Below are 21507 nucleotides of genomic sequence, written 5' to 3'. Positions count from 1 at the left end.
TAGGGTCGTGGAGGTGGCAGAGGGGGGACCCCCGTGTCCCCAAGGCTTGCCCGGTGCTCAACGTGTCCCCAAGTGTGCCAAGGCCGGCTCTGAGAGGAGAGCGGCCACAGCACGAGCTGTGACCCAACACCAACACGCTGCCCAGCTTTAACATTAGTTAAATGTTAAATGTCCCATCAACCACACTGCCTGGCCCCCCCATGGCACCTCCATGCACCCCTCGTGCACCCACAGCCCGTGTCACCCCCCTGTCACTGCTGGAGCTGACACCAGTGCAAGCCCCAGGGGTGCAGACACAAGATTTGAGCCCTATTAAAAACTGCTTCAGCTGTGAAGAAGAAATGCATGGCCCAATATCTGCAGTGGGCTGCTTTCCCAGCCATAAGGAGCCCCCAGCCCCGCAGAGCCAGGCACACTGGGGTGGGCGCAGAGACCTGACCAGGGACAAGTGTGTGTGAGCCCTGAGAAAGCAAAAAGAAAATGAGTTTAGTACAAGTGTTTATTGTCTTTTCCCCTCAAGGGCACATACAAATCAGGCAGGACTCCCACTCCTCCCAGGAGCCCTAATGAGGTTAGTTCACATGCGTCGAGAAACAGCTCTGCTACCAGTACCGTTACACCAAAACGTTAAAAGCAAAAATAAAAATAATTAAAAAAAAAACAAACAAAAAACAGGAAGTTCCAACAGCACGTAATGCTAGTCACATGTAAGGGGGGACGAGAGGATATGTACAAGTTATCTTTAAAAGACACAGTGAGTCACTGCCATCAAGTAATAACCCAGCAGGGCTCTGCTTGCCCCGCGGGCAGCCCGTGCTCAGGGCGAAGCTGAGCAGGGAGCAGGGAGGGATGGACGACCAACACCAGCAACACGGGAGCCTGGAGGTTTTTGGGGCAGCCCACGCCAAAATGAGCAGCCACAAAGGATCTGGTTTAACCCCTGCTGGTTCTCCCTGGATCCATCCCAGGAGCTGAGCCCTTGCTTAGCCCCAAGCCCTGGCAATGCCAGGCAGGACGGTGGGGATGTCCCTTCCCCTCTTGGCACAGCCAGCCGCAGGGCTGAATCCTGCTCTGGGGATGCCTGAGTAGTCCCTAAACCTCTCCGGGGGGGTTGTGGTTACCCCAGAGCCATCCTGCACCAAAGAGGGGAGCCTGCCCCAGGGAGCAGAGCTGCCCAAAAATGCCCACAACCCAGCCGAACACCTCCGGCTGCTGTGTGCTGCAGGAAAACCGAGCTGGAGCAGAGGCAGCGAGCCACACCGTGCCTCAGCCCTGCGGGTAACTCGTAAAACCCAGACACGAAGCACAGGAAAAACAGCAAGGCCAAAACCATCCCCATCCCACACCCCAAACCCAGGGCCAGGGGGCAGCAGGGGGGACGGCGGGGAAGGCGTTGGGATCACTAGTGGTTGGGTCTGCATTGCTACGGGGGTGGAGGAGCACGCGGGGCAGGCAGCCCACGGCCCCGCTCTTTCCCCTCCAGAAAAAAACAAAAGGAAGCCAAAACGCGGCCCCCATCCGTGGCATGAAAACCCCAAAGCTGGCACGGGTGGGAAGGGGGAGAAGGCGGTGGGCACGACCCATCCCCAGCCCCGGAGGCGCAGCAGCAGCCCCGCTGCCGGCCGGAGACCTGCTGTGAGTGCCGGGACGCGTCCCGTAAGGCAGGCAGGAAGACGTGAGAGCCAGCAGAAGCTGCCGAGGGAGGAGAGCGGGGCCTGAGGGGCTCCATCGGCCAACGGCTCGACCGCCTCTCCCGGGGGGGCTGCCCCGGACCCGTGGCGCGGGGAGCCGGGGGTCTTTGGTTTCCGTCACGGGAGCACCGGGGGCTTCTTCTCCTCCCAGGAGCGGCTCGGGGCCAGCACTAGGCTGGGAACTCGGTGTTGAAGGGCCTGACGTGCTCATCGGTGACGGACAGGTAGGTGGCTCGCATGCTCGGGGAGTACTGCGGGGAGAGGGCACGCGGTTAGCACGGCCTGAGCCCCCCCCGAGACCCCCAGCCACATCCTACATCACTGGAGAGGGAAGGTCGTTTCCCCTTTGTATTAATTCCCAATTAATTTGTGGTGCTGATGGCTGGGGGAAGGTCTCGCCAGCCTCTCCCCCAGCTGGAATTTCGGTAAGACCCCCAAAAAAACCCCTCCAGCCCCTGCCCCAGGCGCACAATGACATTCCTCCAGCACCGGGCCACAGGGAGGGGGCATCCCCGGGCAGGCATTAAGGAAGATTATTTCAAGTTTGTTATTTTGGACCGCTCAAGTCCTTCCTCAGGGATCTGAATCCCAGTTAAATGAGACCATTCAGGGCAGGGAGAAGCGCTCGAATTAATCCCTGCGTCCGTGTCCTCCCCCCCGGGAACAGCCCTGCCAGCTGCAAGGTCTGCGCAATCGGATTAGAGCAGTGGCTCCGTGCATTCACCTGATTGCAAAAAATGGTCCCTGGCAGGGGGGGGAGCACCTCGAGCACCCCCCGAGCCACACGGCAGCCCCCGAGCACCATCGTGGTGCCACCACCGTGCCCACAAGGGACGAGCTGGCACGGAGAGGAGCGAGTACCTTGGAGGTGGGCACTGAAGCAGATTAAATAATGCCAGAACGGGAGGGTGGAGAGCAGGGCTGAGGAGGGAAGGGGATGGAGATGGGGAGCACTTCCAGCCCCTGGGCACAGGGGAGCTGCAAACCAAACGTCTCCAGAGCTTGGGGACAAAATGCAGCCCCCGGGGACAAAATGCAGCCCCTGGGGACAAAATGCAGCCCCCAGCAGTGAAGCAGCCCCCGGGGAAGGGATGGGATCTAAGAGGGAAGCTGAGGACGGGAACCCCCAGCTGCTGCCCCCAAGGAGCACGAGGGGGAACGAGGCGGCCGGACTTACTCTTGATGGGCAACTTAGCTCCAAAATAATTGATGCGAAACAAAACAAAACGAGAAACAAACAAACAAATAAATAAATAAATAAAGCAGGTGTTAACAGGCGGGGGGGGGGGGGGGGGTCAAATAAACGGTGGGGAAAGGCGAACATGCAGAAAGCGCCCTTCAAAAGTCTGGGAATAAATTAAAAAAATGAAGCAGACAGCGAGGGGAGGCTATTTCGGTCTCCTCCGAGCACGTGGTGGGTAACGTCCCCCTGCAGCCCCCCCCCCGGGCCGGGGAGGAACTGGGTTAGCAGGGCGGGCAGGAGGGATGCACAGGAGGGGAGGGGGCGCAGCTCACCCGGCCCCTTCCCCAAAACGGAGCCCCCCCGGGACGCTGGAAGCTTCTGGCTGCCCTCAGGGGCTCCTGGGCACCCCCCACACCCCCTCACAAAAAGGATTTGGCCTCAGCCTCCCGCCGTACCGTGGGGGGGGGAGACCCCCTGCCGATCAGGGGCACGTTCTCGTAGCGTGGGTTCCCCCCGAAGAGCACGGCTTGGTTCCTGGGGGGGAAAAAAAAAAACACCTCAGAGTGGGGCGCAGGGCGAGCCCCGCAATCCCCAGGGACCCCCGGGGGGAAAATTGGGGTCTCACGGTGGGGGGGGGGGGAAAATTTGGTCTCACATGTACTCGGAGACGGGGGCGTTGGAGATGGTCTGCGTGGGGGGGTGCAGGCTGCTCTGGCTGCCCAGGCTGCTGCTGTAGCTGCAGAAGCTGCGGAGCTGCCCCCGCGCCGGGTTGTGGGCGGCGATGCGGCGCGCCTGCGGGTTGAAGGGGTCCTCCTCGTCCATGTCGTCGTAGTCCCGGTCCCTGCGAGGGGGTGAGGACACCAAAATCACCCCCAGGGTGTGGGGGGGGGGGACAAAAGTAAAGTGGGGGGGGGGCTCTTCAGGCTTACCTGCCCGCCAAGTGCTTCCAGGCTGGCGGCGCGGCGCAGATGATGGTGGAGAAGGAGGCGGCCACCAGCAGGGAGAAGAGGACGAGGTAGAGCAGCCCTTCCACCCCGTCGTAGCAGATGCCGATGAGGGCGTCCAGGTAGTCCTGCGGCAGGACAAAAAGTTTTTTGGGGGGGTTAAAGGGAGCCCTGGGAGCCGCCCGTGCCCGCCCCGGCCCCCTGCCCACCTTGTGCAGCCCCCGGCAGTCCAGCATGGCCGTGAGCTGGTGCAGGCTGGTCTCCGAGGCGTTGAGGAGCTGCTGGACCCCCAGGAGGTCTTTCTGCAGGGAATGGGGAGGGAGGGGGGTGAGAAAAGCGTTGGAGCGTGGAGGGGGTGACCCCCCCACACACAACCCCCCTCACCCCATACCTCAGCCGTGGGGAAGAGGGGCAGAGCGAACTGGATCAGCCCCTGGGTCTGGATCTGCATGGTGGTGAGCGAGCGCTGGAAGACGGTGAGAGCCTGCAGGGGATGGGGGGGGGCAGCAGGGGGATTATTAGGGCCCACCGCCCGCCTGGCCCCCACCCTGAGGGTCTCTGCGCCCCCCCATACCTGCTGGAAGGGGTTGCTCAGGCTCTGCTCGCAGTACAGGTAGTAGTGAGCCACCTCTGCAAAGCAAACGGAGGCAGCAAAGCAGCGTGAGCCCCCCCGGGGGGTTGAAAGCAGCGTGGGGGGGGGGGGGTCAGCGTGGAGCACGGCCCCCTTGAGACCCCAGGGGCATTTTGGGGAGCACTGGGGTGCCCCGTGGCCGGTCCTTACCCGCGCTGATCTCGCTCTCTGTCTGGTTCATGATGAACTTGTCCGGGGCCACGCAGAAGTCGCTGGTGCCCTGCGGGGGACGAGACGGAGCACGGTGGGGGCGCCGGGAGGGCTCTGAGCTGCCCCCCCCCCACCCTACAACACCCACTCACCACCGCCGCCGCCGCGTCCAGGGCCGTGGAAGCCCAGCTGAGGACGAGGGTGAGGAGCCCACAGCACAGCATCCTGCGGGGATGCGAGGGGTGAGCAGCGTGGCACGGCCCCACGGTGGGCACCCAGCACCCGGCCCCCCCGGCACTCACACGGCGAGGAGGCAGCGGGAGCGCTTGGCCAGCCCCAGGCAGCCCAGCAGGCAGACGGTGAGGACGAGGATGAAGAAGAGGAGGTAGGCCAGCCACCTGGGCGCAGAGGAAGGCCACCGTCAGCTGGTAGCCCCCCCTGGAAAGGAAGGGGGTGCTCGGGGTGGGGGGCTCACCGGTAATACTCCACGTAGGCGGCGCGGGCGGCGAGCGCGGTGAGCTGGGCGCTGACCCCGTGCCAGGAGGGCAGCCCCGAGAGCTGCAGGACCACGCCGGCGGCCAGCTGCTGTAGGAACTTGAGGGTCTGCAGGTAGTCGGCCCGGGGGGCCAGCACCTCGCTCAGCCTCCCCAGGTGCTGCTCCAGCCCCCCCTGCAGCCGCTGCGTGCTGCCCGCTACCTGCGGACGGGGCGCAGCGAGGGGTCAGCGTGGCTGGGAAGGGGTTGGGGGGCACGGATGGAGGGTGACGCCCGGCCGAGGATGGGTTTAGGGGGGTCCTAATGAGAGCCGAGCAGGCTGACGCCCTCTAAAATCAAATATTTGGGTCCCCAAATTGATGGTGGTGCTGAGGGGTGCAGCAGGGAAGGGGAAGGGTGGCAGAAGCCCGGCGGGGACGGCCCCGGCGTGGATAACAAGGCACAAAGGCCCCATTCTGCGGGGCTGACGTCAGCCTCCCGCGCTCGGCCTCGGGGGCTCAGCCCTGCTGCAGGGCTGGGGAGGGTCCCCTGCAGCCCCCCAACACCGCAGCGGGAGCACCGGCCCCGTTCCAGGTTTCCCAGCGCCTTTTTTTCCCCCCAAAGAGGGTGGGGAGGAGCTGCGGGAAGGCAGAGCAGCCCCCGGGGGCTCAAAGGGGGTCGGGGGTCCCTGCCCCGCAGCCCTACCAGCGCGTCGATGCCGGTCAGGGTGTGGTTGGCGTTGTCCAGGGCGTAGAGCAGCTGGTAGACCCCATCGTTGGTCTCGCTGTTCCCATAAAAGCCGATGCCGACGGCCGTGCTGCGGGGACAGAGCGGGGAGCGAGGGTTAGGGAGGGGGGGAAGGCTCACCCCAACGCCTCGGGGCTGTGGGGACACGGGGTGGGGAAAGGGGGGCTCCCCGGAGCAGCCTGGTGGCGGCAGAGCCCGCTGCAGAGCCTGGGGAGATGGGGATGGCACCGCAACGGGGACGGCACCGCTATGGGGTGACCGCAGCGCATGGGGACACCCGAACCCGGAGCTGCTCAAGACAAGGCAAATTTGGGGAACCCGCTGGAAGAAACCCACCGGTGAGGAGCAGCAGCGTGGGCAGAGCTCAGAGCCTCTCCCTGCCCCCCTCCCTGCCCATAAAAACACCGCACGCGGCACCGTTCAGCCCCCATGGGGTCCCTAAAGGCTCTCGCGGCTCCAAGCAGCCCCCGCCGGGCTCTAATATTTTGGGGTGGGGGTCACAGATTGTGGGGCTGGGGGGGGTCGGCGAGCACCGTGCATAAATGTGTGCCCCCGGGGCTGGGGGAGCGATCACGGGGCGAGCACGCCGAGCTCAGGAGTGACGTTTGCCTGCTCCGGGAAGCGTTCGGGGCCGGACACTGCCCGGGCAAAAAGAAAGCCTTTGTCTGGAGCAGGACGAAAAGCGGCCGCGTGCTGGCCCAGCCCGGCCCCGGCATGGGATGGGGGGCTCATGGGGGGGCTCCTGAGGGTGGGCAGGGTGAAGGAACGGAGCGCTGGCGGCTGCAGGAGAGCCCCCCGCCTTAATTGCTGCGGCCGCAATTAAGGGCAGCCCCGCAGGGGGGCTGCCAGCTGGGTCACGCTGCCGCCCGCCATCTGCTCCGTGCTGGGATTAAGCACCCGGCCCCGCTGCTGCAGACTGGGATTAACTGGGAGGGCGGCACGGCCACAGGGGGGGGGGACGGGGATGGGGACCAGGGGGTGCCCGGCATGGCCACGAGGGGATGGGGACCCAGGGGTGCCCAGCACGGCCACGGGGGGGGGTGGGGACAATATTTAAGCCTCCAGCAGCCAAATCTGAATGGGGTGGGGGGGGGATGTGGTGCCAGGCCCCCCTCCCCAGTCTCACCAGCAGATGAGCCCGGCGGTGACGGCCACCCAGGTGACACAGCAGGCGTGGGGCCGCTTGGTGTCGGGCTCCTCGTCCCTCTTGCAGCAGCAGAGGCAGAGCAGGTAGGAGGTGAGGAAGAGGAGGTTGAGGCCGAGGCAGACGGCGGCCACCAAGCCCAGGAACAGCAGCGACTGGGGAGGAAAAGAGACCGGGGGGTGGGGGGGACACGGGGACGCTCAGCACCCCCCGGGTCCTGCTGCCCCAGGGGGGTGATTCCACCGCGTCCCCGGGCTCCCCACGGGACGGTCACGGGGAGGAAAGAGGAAGCGGCACCGTCCCTGTCCCCGCTGCCCCCCCCCTTGTCCTCACTGCCCCCCCCTTGTCCCTGCTGCCCCCAAAATTGTCCCCACTGCCCCCACTCCTTGTCCCTGCTGTGCCCCCTTGTCCCTGCTCCCCCCCCCATTGTCCCTGCTGTGCCCCCCCTTGTGCAGGACACAGGGTGGGGAGCCGGGGATGCTGGGGGGGGGCTGCAGCAAGTGCTCAACGCTGCCCCCCCCACCCAGTGCCCCCCAGTTCCCCCAGTACAGCTGGGGGCTCGCACAGCCCCTGCCCCACATCGGGACCCGTTACAGCTCAGATAGGGGGGGGGAGCATCACCGGGAGGGAAGCGAGGCCCCGTTATCGGGGCGGGGGGGCTGCACGCGTGTCCCCCCCTCCGTTAACACGACGATGGGGGGGGACCGAGCCCCGGGGGGGGTCCTACGGGAGGGGGGGGGGGGGCACGAAGAGGGGGATAACGAACCGGGAGGGGGACACGGGGGGGGGTCAGGAACCGAAAGGGGGGTCACGAACCGGGACGGGGGGGTCAGGAACCGGGGGGGGGGTCGGTACCTGCTGGTATTCGGGGTCCCTTGGGCGGAAGGCGGCGGGCACGGGCTGCAGGCGCAGGTCGCGGTGCGGCACCCCGTGCAGCCAGGCCGCCCACCAGGGCGCCAGGTAATCGGCACGGGAGGGCGGCATGGCCGGGACGGCACCGGCACCGCCACCGGGACCCCGACCCGCACCGGGACCCGGCACCGGCACCGGGACGGGGCCGCCGATAACGGGGCGGGATGGGGGGGGGGGGAGTGGCGCGCCGCCACGCCGCGCGCTCCGCCCCCTCCCGCCAGGCCACGCCCCCTGCTAGGAGAAGCCACGCCCACCTGGTGGACACGCCCACCTCGTGGCCACGCCCCCCGATCCCCGCCGGGAATGGGGAGCCCACCGAGCTCCCCTATAGGGCACCGAGCCCCCAGCGGTGTGGGGTATCAAACGCCACAGCCTGTTATAGGGGAACTGCTCCCCCTGAGGGGGCTGCACCCTAATGATATAAGGGCCTTACACCACATAGTCCCCTGCTGTGGGGTATCAGACCCTATAAGGCCCCTGCTGTGGGGTATCGAACCCCATAACCTCTGTTATAGGGGAATTGCTTCCCCTGACAGAGCTGCATCCTAATGATATAAGGGTTTTACGCCCCATTAGCCCCTGCTGTGGGGTATCAAATCCTATAAGCCCTCTGCTGTGGGGTATCAAACCCCATAACCTCTGTTATAGGGGAACTGTTCCCCCCTGAGGGAGCTGCACCCCATCACCCCCTGCTATGGGACATGAAACCCTATAACCTCCCCACTATTGGGGAACTGCACCCTGACACCTCCCTGCTGTGGGGCCATCAAACCCCATAATCTCCATTATAGGGGCACTGCACCCCCCTTCAGGGAACTGCACCCTAATGACACAAGGGTCATCACCCCCATCACCCCCTGCTATAGGACCGTGCCCCCCCCACACTGCCTGCAGCAGGGACCGAGCACATTTGGGGCCCCCCCCGAGCACCCCAGGAGCAACTGAGGACATCCCGGGTGGCCCCAAAACCAGAAATCCCCTTCCCTTGGGCATTTGGGGGTACCCCCTGCTCGAGACACCCCCTCAGCCCAGTACGACGGAGCGGGGCCGCCTTTGTGTCCCAGTGCTCACCAGTTTCCCCCCCTTCCCCACCAGCGGTGGCACTGGGGGCACCGCCCGGGGTTGTTTTCCAGCAAGGCCAAACCCCACAGCCACAAAAGATTTAATTTTTATTGTAACCAACGCGGAGAAATCCGGACAGAAACGGTTCATTTCAGCTCCTTCACGGCCAAACCTAGCGAGGAGAGAAAAAAAAAAAAAAGGATTTAATGGGATGAGGGGCGCTCCTCACCCTGCCCCCTGCCCACGCTCCTGGGATTTTTCCGGCCCCGGGGAGCCCCCGTTGGACCCCCCCACGGGGTACCTGGGGGCAGGGGGTACCTGGGGGCAGGGACTGCTTCAGCTTCTCGGCCTTCTCCTTGTCCGTGATGACCAGCGTGTACAGGTAGCGGCTGCAGCGCACCTTGAACTTCACATTGTCCTTGTTCTTCTTGATTTTGACGGCTGCGGGATCAGGGAAGGGGTCAGCGGGACGGCACCGCCCCCACCCGCTGCCCACAAGGTTTTTATTTATGTTAGTTTTACAAATCATGTCAGAGAAAAGTGTTTTCTGTAGAACAAACCTTCCGCATCCCACTCCAGCTCTCCCCCATTCCCCCAGCAGCTCCAGCCCCACCTGCACGGCGCAAAACCCAACCCCAGGAACTTCCCCACACCACAACAACGGACTGAACTGGTGAGCAGCCACAGGGCACAGCCCCCCTCGAGGCTTCCCAAGGGAAGTTTACGACCAGCAGCACCAAAAATTTATCGTGTCGCAAATTTCCAGCAGAGCACGGCAGCGCACGCCGGGCTTATTTCCTCCTGTAGGGTTTATTTCCTCCTGTAGGGTTTATTTTTTCCTGTAGGGTTTATTTCCTCCTGCCATCTCGTGTGCCTGAGGAGCAGCAGCAGCTCCTGCAAAGCACCTCCTGGACTCTTTCCACCTCCTTTACGGCTGTCTGGGGGCATTTATCCAAGCAGCCCGCTCAGAGCTCCGGGCTGTGCCTCTCCTTTCCTGCTGTAGGGCTCGGTGTTAGAGATATCAGAGCTGCTGTAGGATCTGGAGCACGCTGAGGGGCGCTGGGATGCTTTGTGAGCTGTCAGCAGCCGTCAGAGCGCCTCACACCGAGCTGTCCCCTCCTCGCCCACGCTGCCGGGCTAACAAAACATCTCCAGAATTGAAGCGCCGCTTCCCCCTGACAGCTAAATCCAAACAGGGAAAACTCTTGGCACGTTGTTAAATGCAGACAAAACGCTTCAGCTTTCTCAATTACAATGGTCTTTGTGTTCGGAACAAAAGAAAACTCGAATTTCAGCACGATTCGCTTGTCATTTTGTTAAAACTCCGCAGCATCTGACACCCTGCAGCTTTCCAAACACTTCGCTGAGCCACAGACGGGGCAGTATCGGCAAAGAGTTTCCCACCAGCCGCAGGGGGGGTCTGGCAGGAGCACCCAGGGTGAGGAGCAGGGGAAGAAATGTGGCTGAGCGAGCAGCAGCCCCGTGCCACAGCTCACCCGCAGGGTTATGCCACAGCTCCCTGTGGCCAGGACGGATTCGCTCAGCCTTTACTCAGCACAACCTGCCCCAGCTGTCCCTGACGATGCTCCCAGCCAAACCCCAGCACCAGGAGCGCATCAGGAGCACCCCAGGGTGGGTGAGGGGGCACAACCCGCCCCGCTGCCCCCCCAGGACCACTCACACTTGGCGTCCTTCCTCCTGGCTGTCAGCAGGAAGTCCTTGATCTCTTCAATCTTGCGAGGCTGAAAATTAAAACACAAACTCAGTGCATGGACATGGCCGAGGGCTCACGAGCCAGTTTCATCACCCACCAACCCCCCCACCCCCTGAATTTTTGGGGGCCAGGACCCTGCCAACCCCCCCCAGGAGCTCCCCCAGCCCCCAGGACACCCATCTGGGGGGGCTGTGGCTGTGCCCTCACCCCCTCACAGCATCACCCCCTCCCTGCAGCCCCCCTCCCGCACCTAGAGACCCCCCCAACCTCCCTCACCCCCTTTTTCCCTCCCCAAAACTGCGCAGCCCCAGCCCCAGGGGGGAGAAATCGCCCCCCATCTCCCCCCTTGCGCCCCCCCAACCTGAAAAGAGCCCCTGGAGAAATTAATTAAAGCCCCCCGCCCCCCCCAGCCCCCTCACCATGGCTCCGGGCCGGCTCCGCTGGCTCCAACCTAGGGGCAGACACAATCCAAGATGGCGGCCGCGCATCCAACCCAACCCCCCCCGGGCCCTCAACCGCCGCCCCCATCGCCCGCCCCCTCCGTTCTCCCCGCGCCCCCCCGCCCGCCATCGGACCTCCCGCACTCCCCTCTTCCTCCCCGCAGCGCCCCGGCGCCCCCCGGCCCCGCACGGCGGCGGATGGCGGCGGATTCCGCAGCCCCCCCCCTCCGCCACTCACGGCTGCGGCCTGCGGGTAGAAAGAAGCGGCCACTTCCGCATCCGGGCCTTCACCCCCTCCTCTAGCCCCGCCCCTCGCGGCGCACGCTACGGAGCGGGCCGAGGGACAAAAAGGTTCAGGAACGCGCTGGGCCGTGAGCGCGAATGTGGGGGGGGCCCGGCCCGGCCCCATCCTGGGGGTCGCGGTTTGGGGTCGGGGTTTGGGGGGCTCCGTGTCCCCCCCTCCCTGGACCTTCGGGGCTCCGCCGTGGCCCCGCGCTCTGTGGGGTGGGTGCAGTGCGGCCGCTTGGCCACCAGAGAGAGCCGGAGTCACGCTGATAAAAAACACCCCCCAAAACAACCCCAAACTGCCCCAAAACAACCCCAAACCGCCCCAAAGCAACCCCAAAGCCCTGCTGTGCTTCAGGACCCGGGGGGATCGGGGCGCTTTGTCCCCGGGGCACGGAGAACTCATGTGAGCTCACATGAGTGTGCACAAACACCCAGGAGGGGGGCACCCATGGGTGCCAGCAGGGACAGGATTTGGGGGGGGGGGCTCCAAAACACCCCCGTTAACAGGGAACTGCAGCCCCAGGGAGGGCTGCTTTATCCCAATCCCTTGCACACCCCATCCCTTGAATGTCCCCGTCCCTTGCACGCTCAATTCCTTGCACACCCCACCCGTTGCACACCCAATTTCTTGCACAACCCCATCCCTTGCACACCCCACCCATTTCACACCCCACCCATTGCACACCCCACCCATTGCACACCCCCACCCATTGCACACTCACCCCCTGCACACCCAAGCAGCCCACACTCGCACACCCACACAACATCCCCTGCACACCCACGTGCACACACACGTGTCTCCAGCCCCACTCCCCCCCCACTAATTACCACTGCAATTAGGAAAACCCTTCCTGGCACCAGGGAGCGGCCGTGCCCCCCCGTAGCCCGCTGATCCCTCCAGGATGAGGACGAGGATTTTTTGGGGGGGCTCCCATGGGTGCCCTCCGGGTGGGACGCCCCCAGCCCAAGCGAGCTTTTTAATGGTTTGATTTACTTATCTCATCTCCGACCGGCTGATCTACTCTGCTGCTCCTTAATTGCTTCAAAAGTTGAGCAGTTTTTCATGTTTTAAGGAGTGCTGAGTTGTGTAATTAAAGCACTGGCAGCGTAAATCAACGGCGCGGAAGAAAGACAGCAGAGAATTAAGCCAGCTCCTTGGCAGGGCAATAAAACCAAAACGGCTCGGAAGGAGCCCGTACGGCCACGATGCTGAGCGCTGGTGCTGTGACTGGGGCAGGATCTGATCCTCCAAAATCGCCAGGTTTTGGCCCAAAACGCGGCGTGGCCTCGCTGCCGCAATCTCCCTCGTCCCACGGCCCCTGCGCCTGCCCAGCAAGGCGTTCCCGTTCCCGCCTGGGAATGGGTTTGCTTTTACTTTATTAATATTATTGAAAGGCAGAGTGGGCGTATAAATCAACAAAAATAATTCATGAGCGTCGTTAGCTCCTCAAAGATGGGATCTTTTCATGTCTGGCTTTACATTTAAATAAATAAATAAATAAAAGAGCCACCACGTTCTGAAACTGCAGCTTTTAAAACACATCAAATGCGCTTCCTCCCCGTCTCCCACCGGCCCCGGCTCCTCCGCGTAATGAAATTCAATTAGCATCCTTAATTCACCCTCTGGCTACCGGGTTTATATTAAAACCTCCTTCTGGTTCTGCTCGGGAGGAGCGGTGCTGAGGGCACGGCGCGTTTAACCCCGCTGCTTGGGAGCTGCCACAACCCGGGGGCACTGCGTGGTGTGGGGTTTGGGGAGCAGCTCTCCCAGCAGCCTTCCTCCTCCTCCTCCTCCTCCTTTTCCTTTTCCTCCTGCTCCTCCTCCAGGCTGCTCTGGGATGCAGGTGTAGGAACCCCAGGGCGCACCACCGGGCCCCCAGCCCCCTGCTTGGCACCCAGTGCCCCTCATCTCCCCCTCCCCAGACGCTTCCCACCCGCGGGCGCTGCGGGGCGAATCGTCCCCAGCTCCGTGTCCCCGTGCCCTTGGGGACAGCGGGGACGCGGCGGCCACCCCGCAGCAGCTCACGCAGCATTTGATGTGCAGCCGGCGCGGCGCTGGCAGCCGGCGAGCCGCGCGTGCCGCCCGGCGATTAGATCCTATCGCCTTATCAGCCGCAGCAGCGAGGGGAGCTCGGGGCGAGGGAGGAGGAAATAACAAGCAAAAACATAAAAAAAAAAGAAAAAAAGGAATGGAAGAAGTGATTTGTCTCTCCCCTCCTCCTTCCAGAGGTCTGATTTGAAGTCAAGCAGCCGCCGAGGATCCTCTGCCGCCGGCTCCCTCCGGCAGTGCCAGCTCGCTGCGCGTGCTGGGGAGCTGCTTGTGGCAGGGTGCTCCGTCAAAGCTGTGTTTACTCACACAAGGGCAGCCGTGTTTTTATTAGGCATAATTACACCATCCTTAATGTAGCTGCAAACCATTTTTCCCGGAGCTGCTGTGCGGGCGGGGAGGGTGCCGCTTGGCGAGCCGTGGGGCTGTCCTGCCTGTGCCAATGCTCGCTGTGGCTCCGGGTGTCCCTGCAGCCACTCTTGGTGTCACTGCTGGTCCCTGGGGTCTGATTCTGTATCCCCAGCTCCAAGCATCCCACTGGGAGCAGAACACCTATTTTCACATCCCTGCTGCAGGGATGGGGGCACCCTGCCAGGGGGAGCCCGCTTTGTATCCAAAACCGTATCCACATCTGCACCCACATCCATACCCACACCCACATCCACATCCACATCTACATCCACACCAACACCCACATCCACATCCTGCAGCTGCTGAGCCCCAGGGCACGGTGCCCCCTGCTGCAGTTGGCCCAAGGTGTGCATGCTGGAGACGTGTGTGCCAGATCTGTGCATGGCTGAGATGTGCGAGCCCGAGGTGTGCTGTGCCGAGGTGCGCGTGGCCAAGACGTGCACGGTGAGTTGCCCAAGCTCAATGTGTGCACAGCTGAGACGTGCAAGGCTGGGATGTGCCTGGCTGGGGTCTGCAAGCTCCAGCCCCTGGGTGTTGGTCACCGTGCCCCCCGTGTCCCCACGCAGCCGGGTGCGGAGCTCAGCCCTCTCCCACGCAGCCCCGGTTTTGTTCTTTGAGTCCTGGGCTCCGCTTTGCTGTGCAAACGTGTTTGTCCTGGCAGGCAGCGCCGTGGCTGAGGTGGGAGCCTGGCAGAGCTGATAGGAGACATGAAAGGAGAGGTTGGAGGGAGATTCCCCCATTCAGGGAACAAACTGCGGCAGAAATTGTTTTTTTCCCCCTGTTTACTCGAGTTTCCTCCCCCCGGTGCCGAGCAGAAAGGCCTTGCGTCACGATTACCTGCTCCGAAGTGAGAGCGCGATTTGCTGAATGCGTTTATTATTATCAGGGACTGAAAACTATTCCCAATCACCCGGTATTTTCTTCCCTTCTATTTTTTTTCTTCCCCTTCATTCTCATTCTTTCTCCCTTTCTTGTTTCTTGAAGCGCGGGGCCCTGGCAGCGCGCTGCTGAGCGCCGATCAATTCCGTCCTAATGGCAGCTCCCCTGCCCCATCATTCATCAGCCGGCTTCTTAAAGAGCATCTGAAGCTTCATGGACGACTTGGGGGAAAAAAAAAAAAAAAGCAAAAAAAAAAAAAGCCCATTTGGAGGCGAGATCATATTTTCTCTGTCTCTTCCCCTTTTGTTCTTTATTTGCCGAGGACAAAGGCAGGCTCAGGCTCTAGGTGGGGAAGAGGCAGCAGAGGCAGATGAAAATCCGGAGAAACAAAAGAGGCCGTTTTCATGCAAATGACCTGAAAGAGAGAGAAAATTTGGGGAGGGAGAGAGGGGAGGACAAAAACTGCCCCGGTTTGTGTTCTCCAGCAAGTGTCACCGGAGCAGGAGCCTCTCCTCTGCGCGATAAAAGGCGAAGGAAGGCGGCTGCTGAAAGTTTTCCCGCAGGCATCGGGAGCTGTTTGAAGAGCTGGAATATTTTTCTGAATTAGGGCCAGGCGGGGGGCTGGATCCTGCCTGTGGCAAGCGATGCTCAGCCCACGCTGCGCCCTAGGCCGGCTGGTGCAGGGCCTGGGCACTGCTGTCACGAGCTGCTCCGGTCTCAGCAGGGCTGGGGGGGCGAGCACGGAGCCTGGGGGTCCGCAGGGGTCCCTTGGAGAGAGGTGGGGGTGAGGTTTGGCCGCGGTGGTGATGCAGGGATGGGTCCTGGTGTGAGCACAGAGGGGCAGGTGGCATTTTGGGGGTGATGCTGGGGTTGTGGGGGGTCTCCGTCGTCCCCCTGCAGCACCGTGCCATGAGTTTTGGCCACGCGGGTGCAGGAGGTGGCACTGCTGGTGCCTGGTGAGGGGAAATTGGGGAAGGGGAGATTGGGGAAGGGGAAATTGGGGAAGGGGCAGGCAGGGAGCATCCCATCAGCACTGCCCGGGGTGGTGGCAGCCCCACAAGTCCCAGGCTGGGCCCTCGGGGCGGGCTGGCACCGGGGGACACGGGCAGGTGGCACCGCTGGTGGCACCGTCGGGGCAAGGGCAGAGCAGCTGCGGCACCCGCCTGGCTCCCCGCCACCCCGCGCAGCTCAAGTCAAATTTGGTGTCATCCTGCAGAGGAAGATTATGGTAATTTTCCTTCCCCCCCCCCCCTCCCCCAGCTCCCCCTTATGCATAATTTTCAGACTCGGCTGCAGCAGAGGCTGTGCGGAGAGATTGGGTGATGGGAATGTCATCTGCGATTCGATTATCTCCTCCTGCCTTCCCCCTTTTTTTTTCTTTTTTTTTTTTTTCTTGTGAAACCTTCATCAAAACGTGTAGATCTAATTAGGACAATTACAGCGCCAGGACAGCTGAGAACCTGCCCAGCCCCACGCCGTGCCCTCGGCTCAGCCGAGCTTTGGCTGCTCGGAGAGCCGGCACCGGGGGCTGCCCGTGGGGCTGCGGTGGGTGGCGGGGTCCTGGGGTCCTGCAGGGGGTGGGGACGGCCCCAGGGTTGTCCCCACGGCCACGCCAGCGTCACCGGAGGAGGATCCTGCTGGGGGGACCTGGGGTGCAGCTGCTGGTGACATCTCCGTGTCACCCTGCTGTGACGAGCCGCGGGGGTGCCGGCACCTTGGTGACAGGGGGAGATGCCCCGGGTCCTGGCACGGGGTGCACGTTGTCCCCGTCCCTGGAGGTGCCACCACGCATCTCCACGAGGAGCCCCCCCCCCCCATGAGCCTCCCTCCGTGTCCCTCATTGGTATTCTGTCCCCGCTCGGTGGCAGCTGGCTGGGTGGCAGCGGAGTGACAGCGGTGACAGGTAACACCGCCGCGGGGACGGCACCGAGGGGCCCCAGCCAGCACCGGGGGGGTGCAGCAGGATCGGCCCCCTCCGTGCAGGATTGTGCATCGCTGCTGGTGCACACGAGCGTGCAGGGCCCTCGTGTCAGCCCCCGGCTGCACAATCCTGCCCCCGCAGCCTTGCACACCCACGCGTGTGCTGAGCGCTCTGCTCCCTGCCCTGCGCGGGGCACCCCCGGGGACCCGTCCTCCTGCTGCCTGCCGTGACCGTGCAACACCCGAGGCTGCCCGGGGACCCCAAACACGTCCCCGAGCGTGGCAGGGACGAGGGCTGGTGGCCGGGCAGAGCCGCTGCACGGACAATTAAGGGAAGTGCAAATTGTCAGAGCCCGTGATTAACACTGCCTCCAAATCCGCATGAATATTAAAAGCCGACATTGCCCAGGCTCCCTGCACAATGAATTCTGTATGAATCTTAAGATAAATCGTTTGGATAACTTAGCGGCAGCTGTACTCCCTCGCCACCAACTGCCTCCAAAAATCATTTCAAGTCAGGCGCGAGGAGCGAGAGCAGAGGCCAGGCGAGCGCGGGTGATTACGATTCCAGGCTCGGCGACGGTGGGATCAAGGCCAGGGAGCGCAGGGCGCCCGGGGCTCTCCGGAGGGGAACGAGGAGCCTCCTCCTGCTCCGTTTGTTCCCGGGAAGCGGTGACAAGTCCCCGTGCCTGCCGTGGGTGTCTCCGTGCTGCTGTGTTTGGCTGGTGGGGACGGTGGCTTTGCATCCCGATGGCTCCAGACCGGAGGGGAGCGAGGTACCTCCTGGGGCAGGACCCCGTGGGCGCACCTGGGGACGGAGGGGACACAGTGGGGGACCCAGCACGGGTGAGCAGCCCCATCCCAGCCCCATCCCAGCCCCATCACCACCAGTCAGAGGTGCGGTGCCCCAACCCCAGCCCCTTCCCCTCTCCCAGACTGGTTTCTGCCCTGCCTGTGCTGAGCCGACGGCTCTTGCAGAGCTTATCCACGTTAATATTTCAGCCCTAAACCCCCATCCCGGCCCCACAACCACCCCCCTTTATCAGCCAGGGCTGAGGGTGCCCACGCAGCCCCGTAGCAGCTCGGGGATGGATGGGGACCCTTGGTGAGGGACAGCATTTGTCACAGCCCCATTACGTTAAGGTGGCTCCGTGCGTCCTCCAGAGCCATCCCGGCACCACGTCCCCCCCCCATGAGCAAGCACACAGAGCAGAAACCCGGCCGTCCTCCCTGCCCGGACCCCACCGTGCCCCCCGCAGCATCCCCGTGTCCCCCTGTCCTCACATCCCCCTCCCCGTGTCCCCGTGTCCCCGTGTCCCCATCCCGCATTGGCATGCAGCCGCGCGCTCCCGGTCAGGATGCAGCGGAGGAGACGCGGCGTCATCCTCCTCCTCGGAGCCCGGGGCCTTGATTGCCTCCGTGCAGGGCCATAAATCAGCCCGGGGGAGGTCTGGCGGCGGGGGAGGAATGGCAATGTCACGGCGGGCGCCTCTCAGCCGGGACCAGCAGCACCCCGCACTGTATGGGGGGGGGGACGGACACCGGCCCTGCACTCCTGGCATAATCCAGGTTATGAAATGGAAATCAGAGGCGATGCAAAGCACCCAGAGAGCCCAGAGAGCCCTGGCTGGGCACGAGGGGGTTTCTCTCCTGCTGCTGGGATGGGGTTGGGACCTTCCCAATTTGTGCGCCCTGTCCCCGTCCTTCTCCATGTCCCCATTTTGGGGCAGCCCCAGGGCTTTCCGCCAGGCAAAGACGCGGCTCCAGGCTGCTGCGTGCTCGCTGCTGCCTCCTTCTCTTCCCCATCACCCTTCCACCGCCCCAGCGCCGTGCCCGGAGCTCTGAACCCGACCCCGAGCTACCAAAAGGCGCGGATAAATCAGCAGGTTGGGCGCAAACAGCGAACGGATGTCAAGGCAGAGAGGAGCAGATCCAATCAGGGGCCATTAACGGATTAAATCATCGCGCTGAATCAGATTAAGCACGAATAACATGAGGCTAATGTGGATCAGAAACACCGGCTCGTGCTCCCAATTTCTTGGCACCGGGAGGTGACGGCTGGAGGTTGCCACCACCCGTGGATGGAGCCGTGCGGGGCCATGCAGGCAACGTGGAGAGGTTTGGGGACAGCCACAGCACCTGGGCCGGCCTTTCTTAACTGGGAGCTGTAATTAGAGGGAACACTCGACCTGGGCAGAGCCAGCTACCCAAAGCATCGCCCTTCACAGCCACGTTTTCTCCTTGGCTGTGCCGTTTCTGCTCCCAGAGCAGGCAGCATCGCTGCGGCCCCGCTCTGCCCGGCTCCCTCTGCTCCAGCACCACACGAGGCAGTGAAGACGTAGCAATAAATGGCTGCAAACACAGGGAAAATATCTTTTTTCCCCCCAATTTATTGCCATACCTCCCTCCAGAGCCTCCAAGGCCTGGCAGTGGAGCAGCACCAGCCCTGAGCCCTCCTTGCCCACGCGTTTCCCACCAGCTCCCGAGGAGCCACGGGGGTTAACTCGCACCCCGGTGCCTCCCCGCGCTCTTTCTGCCAGCAAATCTTTCCTTCCCTAAATTCCTGCTCGCCCAGGAAGGCAGGACAAAGCCTGAGCTGCTGCAACAACACCCGGGAACAAGTATTATTATGTGGTGTGACAATGTTTGATGAATTCATATGTGCCTAGGGGAAGGGACTAAGTAGGTGAATAAAGTGAGAATATTCTCTGTGACAATCAATACCCCTTCAATTGAACCGTCTCCACAGATGTGACATTTTGATTTTTCTCCTTTGGACATACTAACTGGATTTATGTCCTCTTAAAGTGGAAACAGCAGGGAGCGGAGCGCCGGCAGCGGGCTGGCGCGGCGTGGGCACGGCAGTGGGATGGGGAGGGCAGGGGGGGGTGATGGGGCTGGGGATAGGGGGTTGGGGTGGTGGGGTTGGGATTATGGGGTTGGGGTGAGAGGGTTGGGATTATGGGGTTGGAGTGATAAGGTTGGGATTATGGGGTTGGGGTGATGGATGGGGTCAGGGTGATGGGGTTGGGATTATGGGGTTGGGGTGGTGGGGTTGGGATTATAGGGTTGCGGTGATGGATTGTGTTAGGGTGATGGGGTCAGGGTGATGGGGTCAGGGTGATGGGATTGGGGTGATGGATGGGGTCATGGTTATGGGGCCGGGGTGATAGGGTGGATGGGTTAGGGAGATGGCTCCAGGGCAATCGGCTGGGATGATGGGGTTGGGGTGGTGGAACCAACACCACCGGGCACGCAGGCGGGTCCGTACCAAGGCGAGGAGGCAACTGGGCACATCTCAGAGCTGCCCCACGGCTGGGACCTGGGGAAAAAGGAGTCAGCAGCAGAAAGGGGGGCACGTGGAGGGGGCGCCTCCTGCTCCCCGGTGTGCCGAGCCGCGGCACCCACCGGTGGCACCCGCGCGGCTCCGGGATTCCCGTCACATCCCGGGGCCCCCGGAGCTAATGACTCATCCCCGGCACGGCCATTTGTTTGTGCTGGTTTCAGACAGACTAATGTTTTTAATGGCACATAATCATTTTTCAGAAGTCATTTGATGCTACTAATCATCGCTGTGATATGCCACGACGGGATGTGTAATGACATGCTGAACAGGAAAAATGGCACTCGGATCCCCGGTTCTTCCCGGTGTAATCTATATTTTACCACATCTCGCTGCCTAATGATACTTATAGCTGTTAATAAACGAGTACTTAGGCGCTTTCTTTTTTATTTTTTTCTTCGGTGGGTGATAAAATAATTTGGGGTTAAAATACAGGAATGGGAAAGGAAGGTGGTGGCTCGAGCGTGGTGCGGGTTTCCCCACAGCGAGAGGGAGCGGCGCTGGGCTCACCAGGCGGGAAATTCATAGAAGATTACTTTCCCTGCTCATAACTTTTTAGTCTCTTTGTTAAATTAACAAGTGTTAAAAAAAAAATTTAAACATTTTTTAATGAAATTTTATCACTGCAGTAAGAGGATCCTCCTGGCCCAGTGCCCAATGTCTTCAGGATGAATTAGCGCGCAGCTCCTCACGCTCTAACTCATTTTATCGCTTAATTAAAGGGATGCTGGCAATTCTGGTAAAATATACTTTTTTCTTAAACAACTCTTTTCCTTCCCTGGGCTCCTAAGAGCCAGGAAAGGGAATGAACTCAGAGCACCAAGCGTGCCCTTTGCGCCAGGACCTTGCTTCTTTGGCTGCTCTCCGAAGCCTGCTCGGTGCCAGCATGGGGGGAGAGGGTCCGGTGGCTCTGAGCAGCAGAGGAAGAGGAGGCTGAGGATGGAGACGTGCAGCCCCAGCACCCCTCTGTGGATGCCAGGGTGCAGGGCTGTGGGGTGCAGCCTGCACGCAGCACCCAAAGTTTTCCATTCTGCGTGCCAGCTACAAGCTTGGCTCCATCATCTCCGTAAGCATCAGGTCGCACGTCTCTGCCCAGACTTGTGAGGAAGAAAAATTGCTTTCGCTTACATTTTTAATTTCTCTGTAATTACCTGCTGGGCTCCTCGGGAGAATGCTAACCAGCAGGGCAGCTCCCTGCTGGGCAGCTGGGTGGCTGCAGCCCTCCGGCACGGCACAGCATGGCACGGCACGGTACTGCATGGCGAGGTACAGCACGGTGAGATATGGCACGGTGAGGCATGGCACGGTGAGATATGGCACGGTGAGGCATGGCGTGGCATGGTGTGGCATGGCACAGGACGCCAGCTCTGCCAGGCAGTTCCAACATATCACCCCCGAGCAGCAGCAAATTTTGGAGTGCAGCCTTGCATCTCCTGATAGGCGCAAGTTCAGAAAGGTCTCGTTAGCGTCTCCGTCATTACCCAATGCACACGCAGGTGGTTTGCTCACCTCTGGAATTTCAGAGTTA

At 62.1% G+C, this 21507-nt stretch overlaps 2 protein-coding genes across 3 annotated transcripts; both read right to left on the bottom strand.

The window, feature by feature from the left end:
* Positions 1-481: 481 nt before the first annotated feature.
* On the bottom strand, positions 482-7980 carry TTYH2 (tweety family member 2). 2 transcript variants are annotated; one of them, XM_032199965.1, is made up of 14 exons: positions 7819-7980; positions 6946-7118; positions 5778-5889; positions 5075-5295; positions 4902-4997; positions 4752-4824; positions 4600-4669; positions 4393-4448; positions 4210-4302; positions 4028-4120; positions 3804-3946; positions 3530-3715; positions 3330-3408; positions 482-1942 (listed from the first exon to the last, which is right to left on the bottom strand). In XM_032199965.1, exons 1-14 carry the CDS (start codon positions 7945-7947, stop codon positions 1862-1864), a joined length of 1605 nt encoding a protein of 534 aa, XP_032055856.1. In that variant the 5' UTR covers positions 7948-7980; the 3' UTR covers positions 482-1861. The 2 variants fall into 2 exon arrangements, with proteins under 2 accessions (XP_032055856.1, XP_032055855.1); XM_032199964.1 differs by having other exon boundaries at positions 3530-3719; positions 3805-3946.
* A 1047-nt stretch (positions 7981-9027) lies between these two features.
* Positions 9028-11395, bottom strand: RPL38 (ribosomal protein L38). Its single transcript, XM_032199659.1, has 5 exons — positions 11330-11395; positions 11071-11102; positions 10619-10679; positions 9256-9378; positions 9028-9109 (listed from the first exon to the last, which is right to left on the bottom strand). Exons 2-5 carry the CDS (start codon positions 11071-11073, stop codon positions 9084-9086), a joined length of 213 nt encoding a protein of 70 aa, XP_032055550.1. The 5' UTR covers positions 11074-11102; positions 11330-11395; the 3' UTR covers positions 9028-9083.
* Positions 11396-21507: the final 10112 nt, after the last annotated feature.

The sequence above is a fragment of the Aythya fuligula genome, chromosome 18 (assembly GCF_009819795.1).
Source record: "Aythya fuligula isolate bAytFul2 chromosome 18, bAytFul2.pri, whole genome shotgun sequence".
Lineage (NCBI taxonomy): Eukaryota > Metazoa > Chordata > Aves > Anseriformes > Anatidae > Aythya > Aythya fuligula.
This window is presented reverse-complemented; position numbering and strand designations above follow the sequence as displayed.

What these genes read in the sequence shown, in the direction of transcription:
- TTYH2 (XM_032199964.1), bottom strand. Translation starts at nt 7,947, where the DNA reads ATGCCGCCCTCCCGTGCCGATTACCTGGCGCCCTGGTGGGCGGCCTGG. An exon ending in TGAGCAACCCCTTCCAGCAG is followed by an intron (nt 4,303 to 4,392) that starts GTATGGGGGGGC and finishes CATCCCCTGCAG; the next exon opens with GCTCTCACCGTCTTCCAGCG. An exon ending in CCCTCTTCCCCACGGCTGAG is followed by an intron (nt 4,121 to 4,209) that starts GTATGGGGTGAG and finishes CATTCCCTGCAG; the next exon opens with AAAGACCTCCTGGGGGTCCA.
- RPL38 (XM_032199659.1), bottom strand. An exon ending in CAGGAGGAAGGACGCCAAGT is followed by an intron (nt 9,379 to 10,618) that starts GTGAGTGGTCCT and finishes CTGATCCCGCAG; the next exon opens with CCGTCAAAATCAAGAAGAAC. An exon ending in GAAGCAGTCCCTGCCCCCAG is followed by an intron (nt 9,110 to 9,255) that starts GTACCCCCTGCC and finishes TCTCCTCGCTAG; the next exon opens with GTTTGGCCGTGAAGGAGCTG.